This window comes from Dicentrarchus labrax, unplaced genomic scaffold (genome assembly GCF_905237075.1).
Source record: "Dicentrarchus labrax unplaced genomic scaffold, dlabrax2021, whole genome shotgun sequence".
Taxonomy (NCBI): Eukaryota; Metazoa; Chordata; class Actinopteri; family Moronidae; genus Dicentrarchus; species Dicentrarchus labrax.
This window is the reverse complement of record NW_026136704.1, coordinates 19,873,444-19,891,826: the sequence shown is the minus strand read 5'-3', so window position 1 is coordinate 19,891,826 and position 18,383 is coordinate 19,873,444. Positions and strand designations below refer to the sequence as shown.

At 41.7% G+C, this 18,383-nt stretch overlaps 2 protein-coding genes across 4 annotated transcripts in view; one reads left to right on the top strand and one right to left on the bottom strand.

Annotated features, from left to right (window-relative positions):
• Positions 1-204: 204 nt before the first annotated feature.
• Positions 205-8,161, bottom strand: shox2 (short stature homeobox 2). Of its 2 annotated transcripts, none has more exons than XM_051399182.1 (5): positions 7,567-8,161; positions 5,551-5,759; positions 2,963-3,020; positions 2,574-2,662; positions 205-1,789 (listed from the first exon to the last, which is right to left on the bottom strand). In XM_051399182.1, exons 1-5 carry the CDS (start codon positions 7,820-7,822, stop codon positions 1,532-1,534), a joined length of 870 nt encoding a protein of 289 aa, XP_051255142.1. In that variant the 5' UTR covers positions 7,823-8,161; the 3' UTR covers positions 205-1,531. The 2 variants fall into 2 exon arrangements, with proteins under 2 accessions (XP_051255142.1, XP_051255141.1); XM_051399181.1 differs by having other exon boundaries at positions 205-1,825; positions 7,567-8,159.
• A 2,362-nt stretch (positions 8,162-10,523) lies between these two features.
• The window catches only part of rsrc1 (arginine/serine-rich coiled-coil 1), a 112,444-nt gene continuing 104,584 nt past the window's right edge, over positions 10,524-18,383 (top strand). Inside the window, exons 1-3 of one of the 2 annotated variants that reach the window (XM_051399178.1) lie at positions 10,524-10,630; positions 11,186-11,404; positions 14,669-14,791. In XM_051399178.1, the coding sequence (XP_051255138.1) occupies positions 11,202-11,404; positions 14,669-14,791 (326 nt within the window). In that variant the 5' untranslated portion in view covers positions 10,524-10,630; positions 11,186-11,201. Of the gene's footprint in view, positions 10,657-11,185; positions 11,405-14,668; positions 14,792-18,383 lie in introns of both variants that reach the window. The other variant, XM_051399180.1, reaches the window with a different exon arrangement.

The following is an 18,383-nucleotide window of genomic DNA, read 5'->3' as shown; positions in this document are numbered from 1 at the left end:
ACTGTGACGTTATCAAAAGACCTATAGCTACAGGCATGAATTATTAAAAATCTATTGCCCTAAAAGTTTCACCGGTAGCAACAACAACATTAATAATAATAATATTAATAATAATAATAATAATAATAATAATAATAATAATAATAATTTACCTAATAAATGCCAATTAAGAATAAAAAATAAAAATAATGTCAACTCATTAAAGAAACTTTAGTTAATTTATTGTAGGAACGAAAAACATTTTGTTTAGGTGGATTCACGTTTCACATGTGATGGAAAAAGTAAAACAATTTCATGATGACTTTTTTTTTTTTTTTTTTTTTTAGAAATCCGTGCCTCAAGTAAGTTCACTTTCACTGTTATAAAAACATCAAAATTACATACAGAAAGCACATGATTTTTTAATACACGGAAATAAAGTAAAATACAAAATGAACAAATTCCCCACAAGGCATTCATAAAGCCACTAAATAATAAAAATAATGCATGTTTCTTGTGTATAAACATATTTTACACGTGCCCGTACCGGTTCGCATACAGTCCTCGTGTTACTGTCATTTGCTCGTTTGTTCTCTGTGTTGAAGATGGCATTTATGACATAATGCTCTCCTTTAAAAGGGGACAAATCACCACCTTACATGGACACTAGATCGGGTTATCCTCAGCATAGCCTACACATATATTATAATCTCACATTTCTGGTGTGTCGCCTAGTTTCACCTTTACCAAGAGGAGGTCCAAACAAGGTCAAATAGGCCAAACAATCAAGTGAGAGTTGCCCTTCCTCAGAGGAAGGCGGGCAAAGAGGAAGACAGGGGGGGCAGAAGAGAGAGAGAGAGGGGGGGGGTGAGATGGCTCACATCACGTCATCCGTGAAGACAAACTCATGCAAACACTGCTTGGGCATTTTGAATTTTGGACAAGAAACAGAAGAAGGAGAAACACTTCGAATATTGTCCTTTTTTTTTTCTTCTCCGTTTTGTCAAAGAATTCCCGCTCTGTCTTTTTTTAAACAGAGAACGTGTTTTTATAACGAGGCCAGCCTCTATATAGGTTCAAAATGAAATCATAACAATAATAATATAATATTAAAACAGAATAAAACAACTGCAGAATGGTTCGCCTTGTTTGACAAAGTATCGACCGTCCCAGCTGCATCCTCCTGCTCCTCCTCGGGGCGTCCAGTCGCCCTCCTCGGCCATGTGGCTACAGAGAAGGACCCATCCCATCCGCCTCTCTGTGTTTTTTTTTTTTTTTTTTTTGGCGTCCAAAAAATCACATCTGTGTAGGCTATCACGTCACAGTCTCTTTTTTTCATTGTCTTTTCTTTATCTCATAAATAGCCTATATTTTTATAGTTATACTCGTCGTCCTTCATTTGAAAAAAACATAAATATCGTCCGTGGATAATTTTTTCTCACTTTAGTCCTTGGGTTTTTTCACTTTGTAAGCGTTTGTGTTCAGCGTCTCTCAGTCGCGAGAGCGCGGCAGATAGAGCGTGCACGCCTCGTGCCCTCTCGTCTACCTGGCGTCACAGTCCCAGCGCGGCCGCGTGCTTTTTGGCCTTCAGTCTCAGGTCGGCGATGCTGGAGTTCTTGCTGGTGTTCTTGGCGGCGGCGGCGGCGGCGACCACCGAGGCGGCGGAGGCAGACTCGGCCGCGAGCGTCGCCAGCGGCAGCCCGAACGGCGGCGCGGGGAACATCATGTAGGGCGCGTGCGCTGCCAGGTGAGAGTGCAGGTGGTGCTGCGCGTGGGCCACGGCGCTGTCAAGCTGCAGTTGCGCCTGCACCTGAAAGGAGAAGGGCGGTACGTTGCAATGACTATCCTACGGGACGGGACGCACGGATGGGGAGAGAAGGGGGGAGAACATGCGTTAACTTTGCAGTGGGTTGTGTGAAGGGTCATTTCACTGGTGCTGACTTTTAGATGCGGTTCAACTATTAACTGTGTACTCGTGTGAGGAGGCAGGTTGACCTGGTGGTTAAACAGGCCAACCTCGACTTCAGGGTTCAACCAAGTGTCATTGAGCAATATCACTGGATGCCATGTGGTTCTGGGGTTAACTACTGCAGCTCTTGTGAATCAAATCAGATTTTTTATTTGCTAATCAATAGCATGGACTCTAATCTCAACCAGTGGTGCTCAAAGTGAGGACTGGACTTTCACTAAAAAATTAAATGCATTTGACTGTTCTGTCCAGACTCTCACCACCATGTCCCAAACATACAGGTGCACAGTTCAATCAATCAAAAACCAAACCATTCCTACCACAGAAAATAAGAAACTCCTGTCCTATCCTTCATCCTGCAGCACCAGGCCTGCTAATATGTTTACTAGCTCCAGTAAAATAGGCATAAAAATGATCCATAAAACAATAGAGGGAATTCTCCAATTAGGTTGTACAGGCCACGCTGTGCTGGCACAGTGTTTTTGTCAGTGTGGTAATAAGAGTTTAGTTACCCCCCTACATTGGAACTGGAGTCTCTGCATAGCACTTGGGCAGAGCCTGTGCCAAGACAGCAGTCCGGGGGATTGGTCTGGTTTTTAAGACTAGACGCTTCAAAGTAACTTGCCTGTTGGAATGGCATCCGCAAAGCCCCCACGTTGACATATGGCGCTACACGACAAGCTTCAAACTGATTCGCTGCTCCAATCAGGACTCCTGCAAAAGCACAGATGATGGCATAATTGTTAGGAGAAAATTCAAAACCACAATAAAAGTAAACTGCATGACTGAATAACGAGCAGTAAACTGTCGGTGTAAACTTTAATAGTGTCCAAGATAAACAGTCACTAAAGAAATCACAGTGCTTTTGATGGCTTAATTAACTGAAAATTATACCAGGACACAAATAGGAGTAGTAGAAGGATGCTGTTTGCATTTGAGCGTGTAGAACAACATTGAATACAACAGGAATAAGCCCTATTTGTGTTTGTGGGAGCATGCAGGGTAAAAGCGTACCTTTATGTAACTGGTTCTCCTGCTTTCTGCATTTGGCTCTTCTATTCTGGAACCAAACCTGCAGGGACAGAAATTAATTAGAGACCTACTGATTGGCAGCTGCTTGTGAGGCCATGTGTAATTCCTCTCAAAGTGACAACAACCGCAGAAAAACAATATCCCCGAGGAGCACTGAAATATTAATGACACTGCTTAACCCCCCAGATTTGAATTATTACATTTAGCCTACAACAAGGCAGAGTTGGGGGGGGGGGGCGGTTGTTGAAGAGAAAGAGGAGAAAATAGTGGAGCAAAGATGGAAAGTAGTAAATCCGCGAAAAGGAGGAGGAGGAAGGGGGGGCATTAAAACCTTATTAGGATAGAATAGAAACACCCTTGTTGGAAATGTGCAGGACTATTGGACTATAATAAATAACCTTGTCAGCGTTGGTTTCATCTTTCTATGGATTAGTGTCCCCGAAGAGTTGAATGGGACTCTCAGATATCGAATAGCAGCAATGCTATTACGGTTTTGGACATCAGAGCAAGGCGATCTGAGAACGTCTCCCTCTTTCTCTTTCCATCTCCCTCTCATTAAATGACCGCTGAAATTAATTACCCTTATCTGCAGAAAAATCCATGTCAGAGAAACGCTTAAATGCCTCGCAGTTTTGTCTAATCACCGCCATAACACGCACTTGCTCACACACACACACACACACACACACACACACACACACACACACACACACACACACACAAAAATCGCGCTTCAAAGACAGCTCACTTCTCTTTTCCTTCTGTTGAAATCGACAAGCGTCAATTTCAGAGAAACGCCTTGAAACACAGATTAAACGATTAATCTGCTTTGAATCTCCCAGACAAAGCTCGGGCTGAATTAGCCCACAATGCAACATGTCAATCTACAATCTCCCTTACATTATAGGTCCATATAACTACACACACACACACACACACACACACAGAGAGAGAGAGAGAGAGAGAGAGAGAGAGTGGAAGCATGATTGAAATATCTTATTGATTTGTCTGTCAGCTGGCTTCATTTATTGTCCACAGTATATGTCAATCGGAAGTCCTTTTGTGCACGCTTCAGGTATAATTTATTGCGATGATAAAAAGCAAATGGTCTGCTGTTATTGACTGAGGTAGAATTACAAAAAACAAATAAATTAAATCCAAATAAATGTGTGGTCTTTGCATGCAACTGGTAAAAAGATATGATGCTCAGACAGAGGGAAAGAGAGAGGGAGCCGCTCTTGATTTTGGTAGAAAATAATACATAATTTATGCAAATCCCCGAGCTGTGCTCCTTGTTCGGGACACAATACGCCTTATTGGTGAGATTCCAGTTCAGGCCGGGAGAGCCCTGCAAAAAGCTGGCTTTAACTTTTTTTCAGGGGGGTTGGAGGGCGAGTTTTGGGATGGAGATCTTTTTTGGCCCGTTTTATGATTTATTTTTTTCCCATAACGACCGCCATATTCAGTATGGAGACAAATGCTCGGCCCTCCCCTGGGCCGGGGCACACGGGATAAAAAGAGCCTGGGATAAGATATTATAGGGTTTTGATAAATCAGATGAGAGGAGTTGTCTATATGTTCATTGTCCCCCCCAGCTCCCGTTACACAAGACATGTCTGGGGCCCCCCCTCCCACCCTCCTGACTGGCTGAACCCCTTACTGGGTTTCTGCGCAGATGGTCTGTCCCCATGAAAAACGACAGCCTCTCTGACAAACAGGGCCTTGGTAACATACACCCAGAAACTGAAGGCAAATATTTGTAGGCGTATTTGTTTCGGTGGATTTTGGACAATAAAGATTAAATCGACTCTCGTGATACAAGCAGGGTCTAATTGAGATAATGGACACAAATTAATTCATCAAAACATGCTGGGCGAAAAATACTCTAATCAGAAAATGATGGGGGAAAATAAATAACATCTTGATGGCGAGCTCCGTTTTCTCTTCCTTTTTTAAAAAAAAAATAATAATCTTAGCAACTTATTAAAACTTACAAACACTCCTCTGGGGCTCCCCTGAACCGTTTCACAAATTCAGGCCTGATGTAGTCTGGCAAGTGTATGTGTGTGCTCATCTTCAACATGAAAACCCTCCTTAAAAACAAAATGTTATCAGCCCTCAGACTGTATTTATGCGTGACAGCGAGTTTATCATAACACAAATCTGTGAATAGATGATTAAAATCCCTCCAGAAAAAAAGGACAGGGACGTGAGAGTCTATGCTTCTTATTATTTATTCTTCTATTCTTCTTATTATTCTTCTTATTATTCTTATTATTATTCTTATTATTATTATTATTATTACTTGTATTTTTATTATTTTTATTTCAATTTAAGCATGTAGGTCACTGCCATCCATTGTTTTTTTACACATACACTCATAAACTCACACTGCCATAGTTATAATAACGATAACAAATATGTTTAAATTTTTCTATATTTTTCAGATTTTTGATCACGTACTTTTAGATTTTAAAAGGGCCATTTACCTCATTATTATCATTATGAATATATTAGAATTACATTGTTTTTTACATAATTTTTCATACAGTTGAAACGACTGTCCCTACCTGCACTCGGGCCTCCGACAGTCCCAGTCGCTGGCTGAGTTCCTCCCGCATGAAGGCGTCCGGGTAGTGGGTCTCATCGAAGAGCCGCTCCAGCTCGTTTAGCTGCTCTAATGTGAAGTTAGTCCGACTTCTCCTCTGTTTGATTTTAGTCTGTGCCTCGTCCTCTATAGGCTTCGAGTCCTCTTTCCTTTCTTTGACGTCCGTGTTGCCTGTGTGGCAGCGAGAAGAGACATCAAACATCATGGAGCTGTACTGTGACACCCAGTCTATGGCCATCACTGGCCTTCACTGACATATATTTATTAAATGTTTTAATGTGTTTTTTACCCTTAAAAATAGTGTTTATTCTCATATAAATCGTATAGCTGACAGCTTAATGCATGAGCTTAATCACACAGTGCAAATGAGCCAAACAAATGGGTGTGCAACTCCAGATTAAAGGGTAGAAGAACTGAAATACACCCGTGACTACAGCTACTAAATACTCATGATCTTCACAAGAAGAAGCGAGAAATTATTATCGACCCAGACCAAATTGAAATAAAACCTAGATGATAAGAAAGAAAGAAAGACATGCCCTCCCAGCCCTCAAAGAGCACAGAGCTATCAGACCTCGGATGTTTTGTAGAGCTACATAAAGCTCTTTAATTATTAACTGCTTATAAATATGCAACACTGTGCCCACTGTTGGATGTCTGATACATGCTTGTCGCAGTTCCGCTTTTAACCACGCTGCCCATGACGAACAGATGTCATTTTAACAAGCCACCCAACTCTTAAGATATCTGGTCCTGTGTGTTGTCACATTGTGTCCAGGTTTTTTATAATGCACAGCGAGCAGACTGCACAGGACAGCTGAGCAGCTGCTTTACTTTTCTTAAAATGTAAAAAAAATAATTCTAACACAATTTTAATCTGCCTGTTTGAAAACAAATTAACACAAAAGCAGTTATTGTTATATAAATAAAGCTTTCCCGTTTAAAGTACGATTTTATCTTGACTCCCTGTTTTTTTATTTGCTGTTATTTTCGTTGTGCAATTATATATAAATAAACACTGAATTATTGAGGGCAGCAACGAAAAACAATTCTTCCACCTACTGTCTATTTCATATTTGTAATATGAGATCATCAGGCTTACATTCAAGCCATCTGCTATTGCACCTGATGGGCTTTCACACCTGGAAACAGACATCTATGTGTAGCGAGCGACTACAGAAATGACAGGACTCGATCACCTTTCATGTGCAGTGATCTGTGTGTCAGGTGTTTGATGAGCCTTCTTTTCGTTGAGACATTGACATTATATATGAAAGACAGACTCCTGAGAGGACTGACAATCAGTGACGCCTAATGAATAAAAATGGCTACACTGATATAAGGCTTCTAATCAGCCTGAAGTAGAATAAACTTAAGACACACCGAGGACCACGATTCACCTTTAAGTCTGTTACTTTTATAAAGTTGTGATATAAAAATGCATTTGGCTTAAATCATATATTATAGAAGGATGGTTAATAGTTTGCTGCCACAGGAGGCCTTGTTGTTTATCATAGTTCACTGTGGTGGGCCCTTTTCTGATGCACTATTTGAAACTTTTAAACTGCACCACAGTAAGACATTACTAGGCTCCAAGCACCTTATTCAAATTTAAAATACTATGAGCAGTAAAGTCTGGTAAAAAAAAAAAAGGGAAAAAAAGAGGCTTTTTTAAAAAACCCTTTAAAGAGGACGATTTTGAGTGTGCAACAACTAACACGAACAAAAATAAATGATAGGCTACACTTTCAGAAAAGCACCATTAGATTTCTCCACTTACAGAGCTCGATCATCCTGTAACTTACATCAAGAATGACACTATGATCTGTTTATAATCATATAAACCAGAATTAAGATGTTTTTTTTTTTTTAAACTGTTTCGCAAATAAAAGCGTGCCCGTGATCAGGGTATGCACTCCTATAAGACCTCCAGACATCCCCTAAAAAGACTGTGTAGGCTTACAGCATGCAGTCCTACCGTCAATGAGTTTGGGGCTCCCGGCGTCCCTGATTCTCTCCGGGCCGAGCATGTCCGTTTCCCTGCCCGGCGAGAGCGCAACGTTCCGGGTGACGGCTGCCGCCTCCTCTCGGCTCCCCGGCTCCGCGGATAAAGACTCCCTGCTCCCTGCTCGCGTCGACCCGGTCTCCAACACCTCCCTGTAGGTTATCACTTCCTTCTTCTCCTTCACTTTCTGATCGAAAGACTTAGACACGAAAGCGGTGAGCTCTTCCATCCCTGCCTTCTCTCCTCTTTAAAAAAAATCACACACCACCACCACCACCACCACGCACTCACTCACTCACACACACACACACACACACACTCTCTCTCTCCCCTTTTGCTCCACGACAGCTTAAGACATCAATGGTGTGGCTCGTTTTAAAGTCGACCCCTTGAAAATGAGACGAGATGATGCTGCCAACTCTGGAAGAAGGTAAAAAATATAGAAAGAATATATCTTCTCAGCCAATTCCTCCTCCTTTGGTAGCGGAGTTGGGAACCTGCTGGTGATCCTCTATTGAAGTCACAGTATTTATACTTTGCGGCGCCTTGCCCCCTTGATCCGTGCAAATTACCTCCCCTCAGGATGCCGGGATGAGCCCCCCTTCCCCTTCACTGATATGGGAGGAGAGAGAGAGAGAGAGAGAGAGAGAGAGAGAGAGAGAGAGAGAGAGAGAGAGAAGAGCAGTAAAAAAAACCAAAACATTAAGCAGCACCGTCGCTATTGGCCATTAATCCGAGATTGACAAGAAGGACTAATTAATTTAATTAAGCGCTCATTCGCTGCTATTGTCCTGAGTTAGTTTTTTAAACACCCGGGAGATGGTCATGGATCTCTCTCTCTCTCTCTCTCTCTCTCTCTCTCTCTCTCTCTCTCTCCCTCTCTCTCTCTCTCTGCAGGGGTGTGGCTTAAAAAAATCCGAAAATGACAAGAGAGAGAGAGAGAGAGGGAAGCACATGGATGAGGAGTCCTTCCTCAGTATATCTCTGTGATCTGGGGGGGAAATAAGTCACAACGGTGACACGAAGAGAAAAGAGGTAAAAAAAAAAAGGAAAAAAAAGTGGACCAGCTGGGAATGCCGAGAGGATCAGCAACGACTTATACAAGGAGCTTCAGAGGAAGCTCAAGTGAACATATTTGGCTTTAACCATAGTTGCACACAGTTGGCTTTAGGCCTGCAGCATTTATTATTTAAGTTTTCGGCGTGTTTCTGTGCATCCACGTTGTTGCTTTTGATTTGAAACGGAATTTCACAGCAAAAACAAATTGGAAAAGGGAAAAAAATCCTATATTAAAAGCGTTGACATGATAAAATAATTGCTGCAGTTCGAGGCCTATTTTGATATTCTAACAAGAATGCCAAACGAAATTATGATGATTATTATTATCATTATCTTGTATTACCTTTATTGAACATGCACGGCTGTGTAGCCTATTAAAATGTGTGAAATAAGCCTGACTGGGGGGGACAAATAATTTAATGTTTCCACGTTATGCAGCGTTGTTTTTATGTTTCTAATCAGCAATTAGGCCTATGTATTTTAAATTGTCATCATTAGTGAGACTATATCGCTTAATATTAATTCTCAGTGGACTTTTTAAAGCCATTAGGATGTTAAATAGCAGCTAAACGTTTAATTATAATGCCTCTTACGGTGCGTTGCCATTGGGCTCACTAATTAACGTTTTCAACTCGCCCTTTTTTCCCGCTGAAATGATTGCCTATATTTGCAAAAAATAAATAAACAATGGCTCACTTGCGGCAGAGGTAAGCGGACGCCGCGGAGAGAGAGCAATTAAGTGAGAAGAGGAGGCAACATATAGCCCAGACAAGAAACAGGATACAGCGGGATTTTGAAAACGTCGGGATGAATTTGATGCAAAATTAAGCGTGTTTATTGATAATCTATATAAAGTCCTATTTCCACACAAGGGCTCTAACAATTCCCCTAATTAAATATTAACGATGTTTCAGCTTGAACCTTTAGGCATTAATTACTATTATTTCTGCTGCATCTCAAAGCAGGATGAATTCCTAATCGCAGTGATAAGCAGTCTCTTGTATACCTTAAGTAGTGAAATACCCCCCCCCCATTAACTGGTGCACTTGCGCACGTTATTGATTCGTTCACTCGTGTTGTCGAGGGAAGCAGTGGTCGTTTCACCTTCACTCCCGTTATGTGTTTTTTGAATTTCAAGAAGTAATGAGGCTAATTATTCCACTTTGCTGAAATTTGTTTTGAAAGCTCTGTCTGCCCTTGCAGCTCTCTGTGTGTATAGTATATGTTGGTGTAAAACCCTGTTATCTGAGAAGACGACCTCATGCAAATGATCATTGACAGACCTATAACTCACACAGGCGTTTGCTTATTTGTGATGTACTTGTGGGCATTGCCTGATCAAAACGGAAATATAAGCAGGCCAGGCTGTTGATATGTCCAATTAATTTTGAATATTTTCAATTGACTGGAGACTGAAATAAAAAATGGAAGATATATGCAGTATAAGGGTTAAAAATAATAAGTGGAGAAGATATGTTGCTGCTCCATTAATTGACCTCACGACTCTAGATTTAGGTGTCAGTATATTAGGCCACACTGGATAAAACACCATTCAGAAACCAGTTTTGAAGTTGTTTTTCTCTCCCTCAAATAGTCATGTAATAATACAAATATAATTCTTTACCTGTATGCCCAGTGAATAAAGATGTGACCTTAAGCCTCTAAATAAAACCAAGCTACTTTGTTAATGTTGGCTTATATATTAATATTCATTTCCCTCTATTAGATTATAGTTAAAGTGACAACAACTAAAATGCTGCATTATTTCGGGCTCATTTGAGGCTGAAGATATCATTCAGGGCACATCATGAAACACTTTAATTCAAACATGATACCAGATGAGAGCAAGTCCTGCGATCGATCGCTCTGTGTGTGACTCTTCTGTCTGGACTCGATCGATGATTTCCGGTTCGACGAGTACAGTCTGGTGAGCAGTGCATGCAGTGGTTGGGTTGTGGAGGTTCACAGCGATTTAAAGGTGAGCAGCGGGCTTTTCCTTTCAAGGTAACTTGTCGTTTGTTATTGCTACACCTCAGTCTGCCTTGTAACGTTTGCTGACTGCAGTGTGAGAGCTGTTTACTGTAAAGCGACGAGACGCCTTCAGTCAAAACAAGAGCTGCAGCCCAACGTTAGTGGAGGTAGCGCTGTTAGCCTGCTAACTAGCCTCCACAGAAAACACACTTTATTTAAATGTATCTCTTCAGTATTTACGGCATGAGCCACAACGGGGGGTCTTGGGGCTGTGACGGTGATTTTAAATGACAAACTATTACTTCCCACCGTGTGGTTGTTAAAAAAAAAAAAAAAGCCATTTGTTGTATTAGCTAGCTTAACAGCTAACTTTATATCCCAAAGTAGCGACATTAATGAGACTTCTTGTCGATAAGGTAGGTCAATAAATGTACTCTTGGCTTTGGTAAATAGCTTAGTATGTTCACCTCGCCACGCTGGGTTTGGTTGTGTATAAAGGTGTTGCTAAAAGTTGTCAAGGGAGCTAGCTCATCTGTAACCCTACTCTTGTGTGTTGTGCCAGCTGAGAGTCAGCCAGCATGGGTCGGCGCTCGTCTGACAGTGAGGATGACAGTCGGAGCAGGAGGAAGAAAAAACAACAGCGTCGCCGTTCCTCCTCCTCTTCCTCGTCTTCGTCCTCATCCTCCGGCAGCAGGGTGGCCGGCAGCCGGAGTCGGAGGTCCAGTCGCCGGAGCCGTTCTCGCTCCAGAGACAGGGACCGAGAGAGAGACAGAGAGAGGAGGTGAGACTGAACAACAAGCTTATCTGCTCTGATCAGAGGTGGCACGGATGAGTACTGAGTGGATGACTGTCCTGCTGAAGTGTCCTTGAGCAAGACGTTCTTGTGATGGAAAGAAAGTTAGAATTCACTTTTCCAATGGCCATTCATTAAGTACCACCAAAACAAATTGTCCAGCAGAGCCAGCTCCTGACTTATATGACTCATCTTCTCTGTGGTTACAGTTCTTGTCTTATTATGTTGGTTTATTGTGTCACCTGTGGCTTGCTTTCTTTTTACAGGGTCACTGCGTTAAGACTAACCCTCCCACAGTCAGTTTAACAGTTGTTAAACTTCAGGAGTCTGATGTAATTTGGTTGAAGCGACAACCCAGCTGTAGCTGAGTTCTTACCATTATACTTAACGATATCAATTTTAAACCACGTTATCAGTATAGTTCTAATAGCTTTACTGTCAATATAAGTCTGATATGCCATTTTCCACGGCAGAATTTTTGACCTATCAAAGCAGGAAAAGCACAGGTCTAAATAATAACAATAACAATAGCTCTATTCAATTAAGTGCCACGTGACCGTGAGAGAGCGTGCACAGCGCCGGAGCACTAAAACAGTCTCACCTAAATGGGATGCAGTCATCATTAATGTGACTATTTTCTAAATGTCTGCTATGAAAAGGGTCTGTAGCAGCACCATCAATCAGTATCACTGGTAACACTTGTGTTTATCCTACTAATTCATGTCAAATTGGCTGCTGTAAAAAAAAGGTCTGTACCAGGACTCTATACCAAAGGCCTGATATTGAAATGGCATTTATGTGACTGGTATTGCTTTGCTTCAAAGACATATGTGTGCATCCAGAGGGTGAACAAGTAAGGGGAGAAATTACTCTGAGATAACTGGAATACTTATTAGTTTGGATTTTATATAATTCTGTGTTTTCCTCAATATGCATTGACTTAATTTAAAAGCCAGAGATCACATAAATGGTTGCTGAATTCCCAATTTAAGCAAGTGCTCTATTTTGATTTTAAAATTACTGTTGTTTATATTTTACTTTTCCAGTTTTCAGTGTAGTGTCCCTCCATACTGTTTACAATGAATCCCAGATAAGGCCTCTGCTGAGAGAACCAAGATATGAAATATAACAGTCAAGTTTTGATTGAACCTACACGGCGACTTTAGATAGTTGTATGATATCCACAAAAATACTGTTTATAATCACAATTATAAAAAGTGAAACTAGCCTGTTTACTTTGTGTTTACACTACAAGTCATTTTAAAAATAAAACATAGTTAGACATTTAGGATAGATGTGGCTGTTTTAAATGCCTCATTTGGTGTCATGAAACCTGAAGGTTTGCGTTAGCTGAGACATAAAAGGTTACAAGCTTATACCAGTTTTATAAGCTTCTCCTCATGTTTACAAAATACCGCACTTTGTTATTTAGCAGTTTCAGAGGGAGGAGGAGGTTCAGTAATATTCAGACATCTTTACAAGTGGCTGGTGGCTGGACCTGGCCTCCTCCATCCATCCACAGCTGCCACTGGCTGTGTGTGGCTGTTCAGACAAGGCCAGTTGATAGTAATTATTTATGAGCCTTGGTCAAGGTCCATTACTGCTGATTGGAAGTCATTGCCTGTCTGTATGGGGTGGGGCTGGGTGGGCAGTGTAAACCCTGGGACCACAGTCCCTCATCAATTAGCCATATGTTTTGATCAATTAAACCAAGACCTTGTGTGTATGTGTCTGTGTGAAGCTAGTTCCTTTAAATAGGGTCATATGAAAGAGGACACAGATTCCGTGCCATTTTCAACCTGCATACATACAATGTGGTGGTGTAAAGAGACCTCACATGTGGTAAAACACAAGGGTACTTATGTTCTTGGCTGGTGACATCATGACTGCATATTGAACGTGTATGTGTAGAGTGAGTAATTGTGTCCGTGACTATGTGTGTGTGATACAAAGAAGGAGCAAGACAGGGGGGAAAGTGTGAGCGAACAAGAGGCATGAAATCCAACTTGTTAAGTGTTGTATTCATGTGAAAAGCTTCTGCGTTAACCAGAACTTCCCACTCGCACGTGTTTGAGCCATTATGTTTTTATTACGTTACGTTTCGCGCAGGCTTCTGAGGAAATGTGTGAGTGTATACCACCTTCCAAAAACCCTCAACTCACTACTGTGTGTTTCTTCTGCGTAATGTGTGAAGTGGTTGTGTGAGGGCTGTGGAACTTATTTCATAAGGCCCCGCTCATGGGATCCAGCCTTTGGAATACTAATGGTTCTTTGCTGCGCTACTCTAAGTGGTACAAATCTGGTTTGATAGTTCAGCCTCTATGTTATTTGTATTGCTTTCCCTTTTCTTCTCTTCTCCTCTATCTCGCACAGCTCCCATAGGACTGCGTATGTGTTTTTTTTGTGTGTGTGCTAAAAAGATTTGGGTATTTTTGGCTTTGGTGAAACAAAAGAAGAGATTTTAAATTATGAATATTTCTCAAACTGTTTGCGCAGTAGAAGAGGGGGGATTCTGCATTTACATTCACCCCCATAAATGCCTCCTGCTACATGATATCAATAGGAACGCGGTGTGAGTGGTGTTTGGAAAATAGATGCTACACACACTGCTGTACCCACATTAAAGAGCAGCAGAGCACCAAAGGGCCCCTGTGGAGGAACTGTAGGGCAGCCCACATGGCTCTGCTGCTCCCAGCCGTAGACAAACGTGTTTACTAATGCAAAGTAGCCGTCAGCACTGCTGATAATAGGTGAGGTTGTCTGGGACATTAGGACATATTTGCTCTTGAAATGAACAGCAAAACAAATTAGGAATACAGCATTCACTTATGTGAGAGAGGCAAGAATTTCAGATGATGCTGTGAATGAACACAGAGAATGGCAGGGTTGAGGATAAAGATAAAGTGAGGAGGGAGCCGATATGGGAATGTTTGATTCTGTAAAAAAGTTTGTTTTATGGATACTTAACTAATAGAAACTGTGCAATAAAGCTGAAGGACCATGGTAAAATTCCGATTACTAATAATAATTGTATATTCTTAGTAATTTTGGGAACCAATTTTTTTCATGAAAATGCCCAGCGTGGACAAGCATTCTGAATAAATTTACATGTTTCACTGATGCTGATTTGCCCAAAACAAAATGATTAATTGTAGAAACCTGAACCCTGATGTCTGATTGATTTTCTATTCTAAGGATCCTTCTGCCAATAATAGAATTTAAATTGATATGTTTTTGGTCTTTGTGCTCCAGGAGAAGAAGACGTTCCAGCAGCAGTTCGTCCCACAGTTCATCTCGCAAGAGGAGGAGTCGCAGTGCGGAGAGAGATAAAGGGAGGAGCCACCGCTCACATAGGTCACGCAGCCGAGACCGGAGGTAACACCATCACTCTCACGCACACACACACACACATTCACAGCTCAGTGTTTATTCTATGCAATTTAATTTTTTATCTAGTCTTGGATTGCATTACCACCCAGACAGTGTTATTTTTTTTTTTTTAAAACCTTGAACTGACATTTTTTGATGCTTTTGTGGTTTTGCTTGTGAATATTTTATACTTCATGTTGTTGCCAAGTCTTAACAATAATAGTATTAACACTTTCTGTGTTTTTCAATATTTTTAACAACATGTTTATACTAAAGACAAATAATATAATACATGAAGAGAAGGATCATTTAGAAGTGACCAAAAATTCGACTTGAAACGCTTTTTGGGTGTTTGTATTACAAATCAGTATGTGGAATGCCATTGCAGACTTTTCTTATTAAAAAAGCAATAAGACTTTTGGAAGTTTACTTCAGTGTAAACAAACACATCATTTCGTATTTATGCCTCATGTCATCAGATGGAGCCACATGGAAACTTGCATCTTAGGTCTGGATTAGTATGTTGCGTGTACTCGTCGTCTCTCAGTTTGCCCTGACTATCCGTCTTACTGTGCGAGTATTAATGAAACAGAAACCCACAGAGACAGCAGGTCATATGCAACACCAGTCCAATCCTTCCCAAATCTCTTCTGGCGGCAGCTCTCCTTTCACTCAATAAAGCAATTAAAACATCATTACCCATACATACTTTGCTGAATTATGATTATTATTGGTGTAGCTAGAATTTTTTTTGCAAGGGACTTATTCATGCAACTTATTCATGCAAAACTAATGTGTACACACCTGCACCGCACTTCTCACACACACACACACGCACAGCCATAGTCAGTTGTGTATCCCTTTCAGAAACATAATGGCAAAGTCTCTGTGTGTGGTGGTCCATGTCATTAGCATAGCTAATCTGGTGCTAATGAACCAGTAAACTGTGCTGTTTTTAAATCCCTCACACACACACAGACACACACACACACACACACACGTGGACACATGCATTGTCACACACAAAAACATGCACAGAGGCACAATTGAAGAAAAGGTTGTCATAATATATGCGTGAGCAAGGCCCTTTGTTTACTTGTGTATGGCTGCGGGGGAGAGCAGAGATCATTTTAATCACAAAGGAAAAAGTGTTTTAATATCTTCATTACAGAGGTGTCAGGGTGAACAGATGATGCAACAGAGACGTTTTGACATAAGGGTGGCTGATGGTGCCACAAAAATATACCACTCTTCAACTCACCAACCTAATGGTCAGACAACATTTTGTGGCTTCAGAACAAGCAACAAATTTCCGCATTGCACTGAAACCAATTTATGGAGAGACTTTGGCCAAGCAGTTTTCACACATCCTCTTCCTACTCGCTGTGGTTCAGTGGTAGTCGCTCACAGCGGCACTGGTGATTAAAACATCAGTCGAAAATGACATTACTGGTGTGGTGTAAGATGAAGGGTGGAGGGGATTTGGGAGATTTAGAACTACAGTCGATGACATCGGTGTTTACAAACGCTGTACTGTGATTAGGAGGGTTGCGTTGTGTAATCGGCTTAGCGGTGAGCGAGGAGCAGGTGGGTTGAGCTGGTGGTGGGAGTGCGTGGTGGGATGTTACGAGGTGGAGGCGGTGTTGGAGGTGGGGATGTGCAAAATGATGGCATTGATGATAAATTTATGCAGTTATGTGATGGCAGCTGCAATTTGTGTCTGCGGAACTTTGTTGTTGACGGCCACATGTGTGCTGCTGTTTTTGCATCTGAACAATCTAATGGAAAACTTGTCATCTAATAAATAGGACTAGAGCTGAAATGACTAGTCAGTTAATTGATTTGTTGGAAAAAAGAATCTACAATTTTGATAATCGAACAATCCTTTTGTTTTTTTCAGTGTGAGGATTTGCAGCGTTTCTTTGACTTATTTGAGAGTAAACTGAATCTCTTTGGATTTTAGACTATTGCACGGAAGAAACAGCTATCTGAAGTGGTCACTTGGGACTGGAATACACATTTTATAGACCAAATGATTCATTTGAAAAGAATCTTGACATTAATTGATACTAAAGATTTTTATTTGACGCCCTAAATGGGAATAATTAAGACAAATTATATGAATATTCTCCATTCAGCTTGAGTGTTTTCTGCAGTGCCAGGAGTATGATAATGCTGTATTGTACAGCTCTGTTGTGGGACACTGCAAATTCTGCATCCACTGTGGTCGGTTGGTGTGTATTGTGTACAGGTGCCCTGACTGCCATTAGTCAGTGGTGTGTGTTTGTGTGGATGAGGCCGCCTGAGCTGGCTGAGAGGCTGGCTGATGGATCAGAGGAGGATTGAGTGGACAGGACCTCATGATTGATACGCACGTAGAATATGAGGTGCTGCCCGCCAACCCCACCCCAGCCACACCAACCCTGCACCACCTTCAGAATATGAAAGCAAGAGGAGACCGACTGCACCGACTGAAGAGAAGAAAGAGAGAGGGGCCAAGAAGTTAGAAGAGAATGGAAAAGTGTGGAGAGAATAGGTCGGGAAAGTGCAGGGGAGGGAGAGAGTGGAGAAGATCCTAAAGGAGGAAAATGAAGAGGAAAGACAGAAGCGAGCACCGGTAGAGAGAACAGATAGGCTTTTGAGAGAGGGATATTATTCAGAAGAAATGAGAATAATAACGTCTGCATCAGAATATTGCTGGGGAGAAGATTAGGACCATAGTGGGGCCGTCGTGGGTTGAAGGGAGGGAATATTATTACCTTCTTTTCAATCTCTCGTGTATAAATAAAAAATAAAGAGATACATGAAATAAGAATAATGCTCTATCTTGTGTTTACCATCTATCGTTGGTTACTCCCTCTCTCCTCTCTTTCTTTCTTTCTCCTTTTTTTTCCTGCCCTCAATCAGAGAAGGGCCAGGTCCCCCAGAGGCAGTCAATCTTGCCCTGAAATGTAAAACAGACAAGAGGAGCAGATTACCTATTTGCCATTAATGTTTATTCTCTTTGATGTGAGCAGGCATATCAGGCTGGTATGTGTGTGTGCGTGTGTGTGCGCGTGTGCCTGCCTGTATGCGCCCCACCAAGTGAGCTTGTGTGAGGTTGATTGGGCTTATGCATGTATGTGCAGATTTGCGTGTATGCATGTTCATTGGGGAGGGGAAGGGGGTGGGGGTGTCACGGCCTAGTCCACTGGGGGCGAGCAGAGTGGAGCATGGCAGCAGCAGCGTACAGTGATCTGATGTGTACCTGGGCCAACAAAGACGACACGGCCTCTCATCACAGTCGGATCACAGGCACGTCTTTAGGTGAGAACGGCGGAGCGGTGTAGGGCTGAGCTTTTATAGGCAGCCACAGCAGGAGTTAAATGTGTGTGGCTCAGTCAGTCATTTCTGTCAGTCCTTCATTCACTTAACGGTTAGCTTTAGAGGCACTGTTAGAAGACATGGAGGAATGGCAGGTGTGACAAATCTGCCACTTGACCCATCAAAGAGAGGCTGAGCATTTCATTCATTGGTTGGATCTTCACACATGTATGCACATGCTCACATAGGTGAGCTCATACTGCAGGGCACACTCACAAATGCTTACATTTTCCTC

Bases quoted from the DNA above. Each gene is read 5' to 3' on its own strand.
- shox2 (XM_051399181.1), bottom strand. From the start codon at position 7,822: ATGGAAGAGCTCACCGCTTTCGTGTCTAAGTCTTTCGATCAGAAAGTG. The intron at 5,760-7,566 runs GTAGGACTGCAT...GCTGCCACACAG, and splicing joins GAGCCCCAAACTCATTGACG to GCAACACGGACGTCAAAGAA. The intron at 1,826-2,573 runs GCAAGTTACTTT...CCCGTCCCGTAG, and splicing joins TGCGGATGCCATTCCAACAG to GATAGTCATTGCAACGTACC.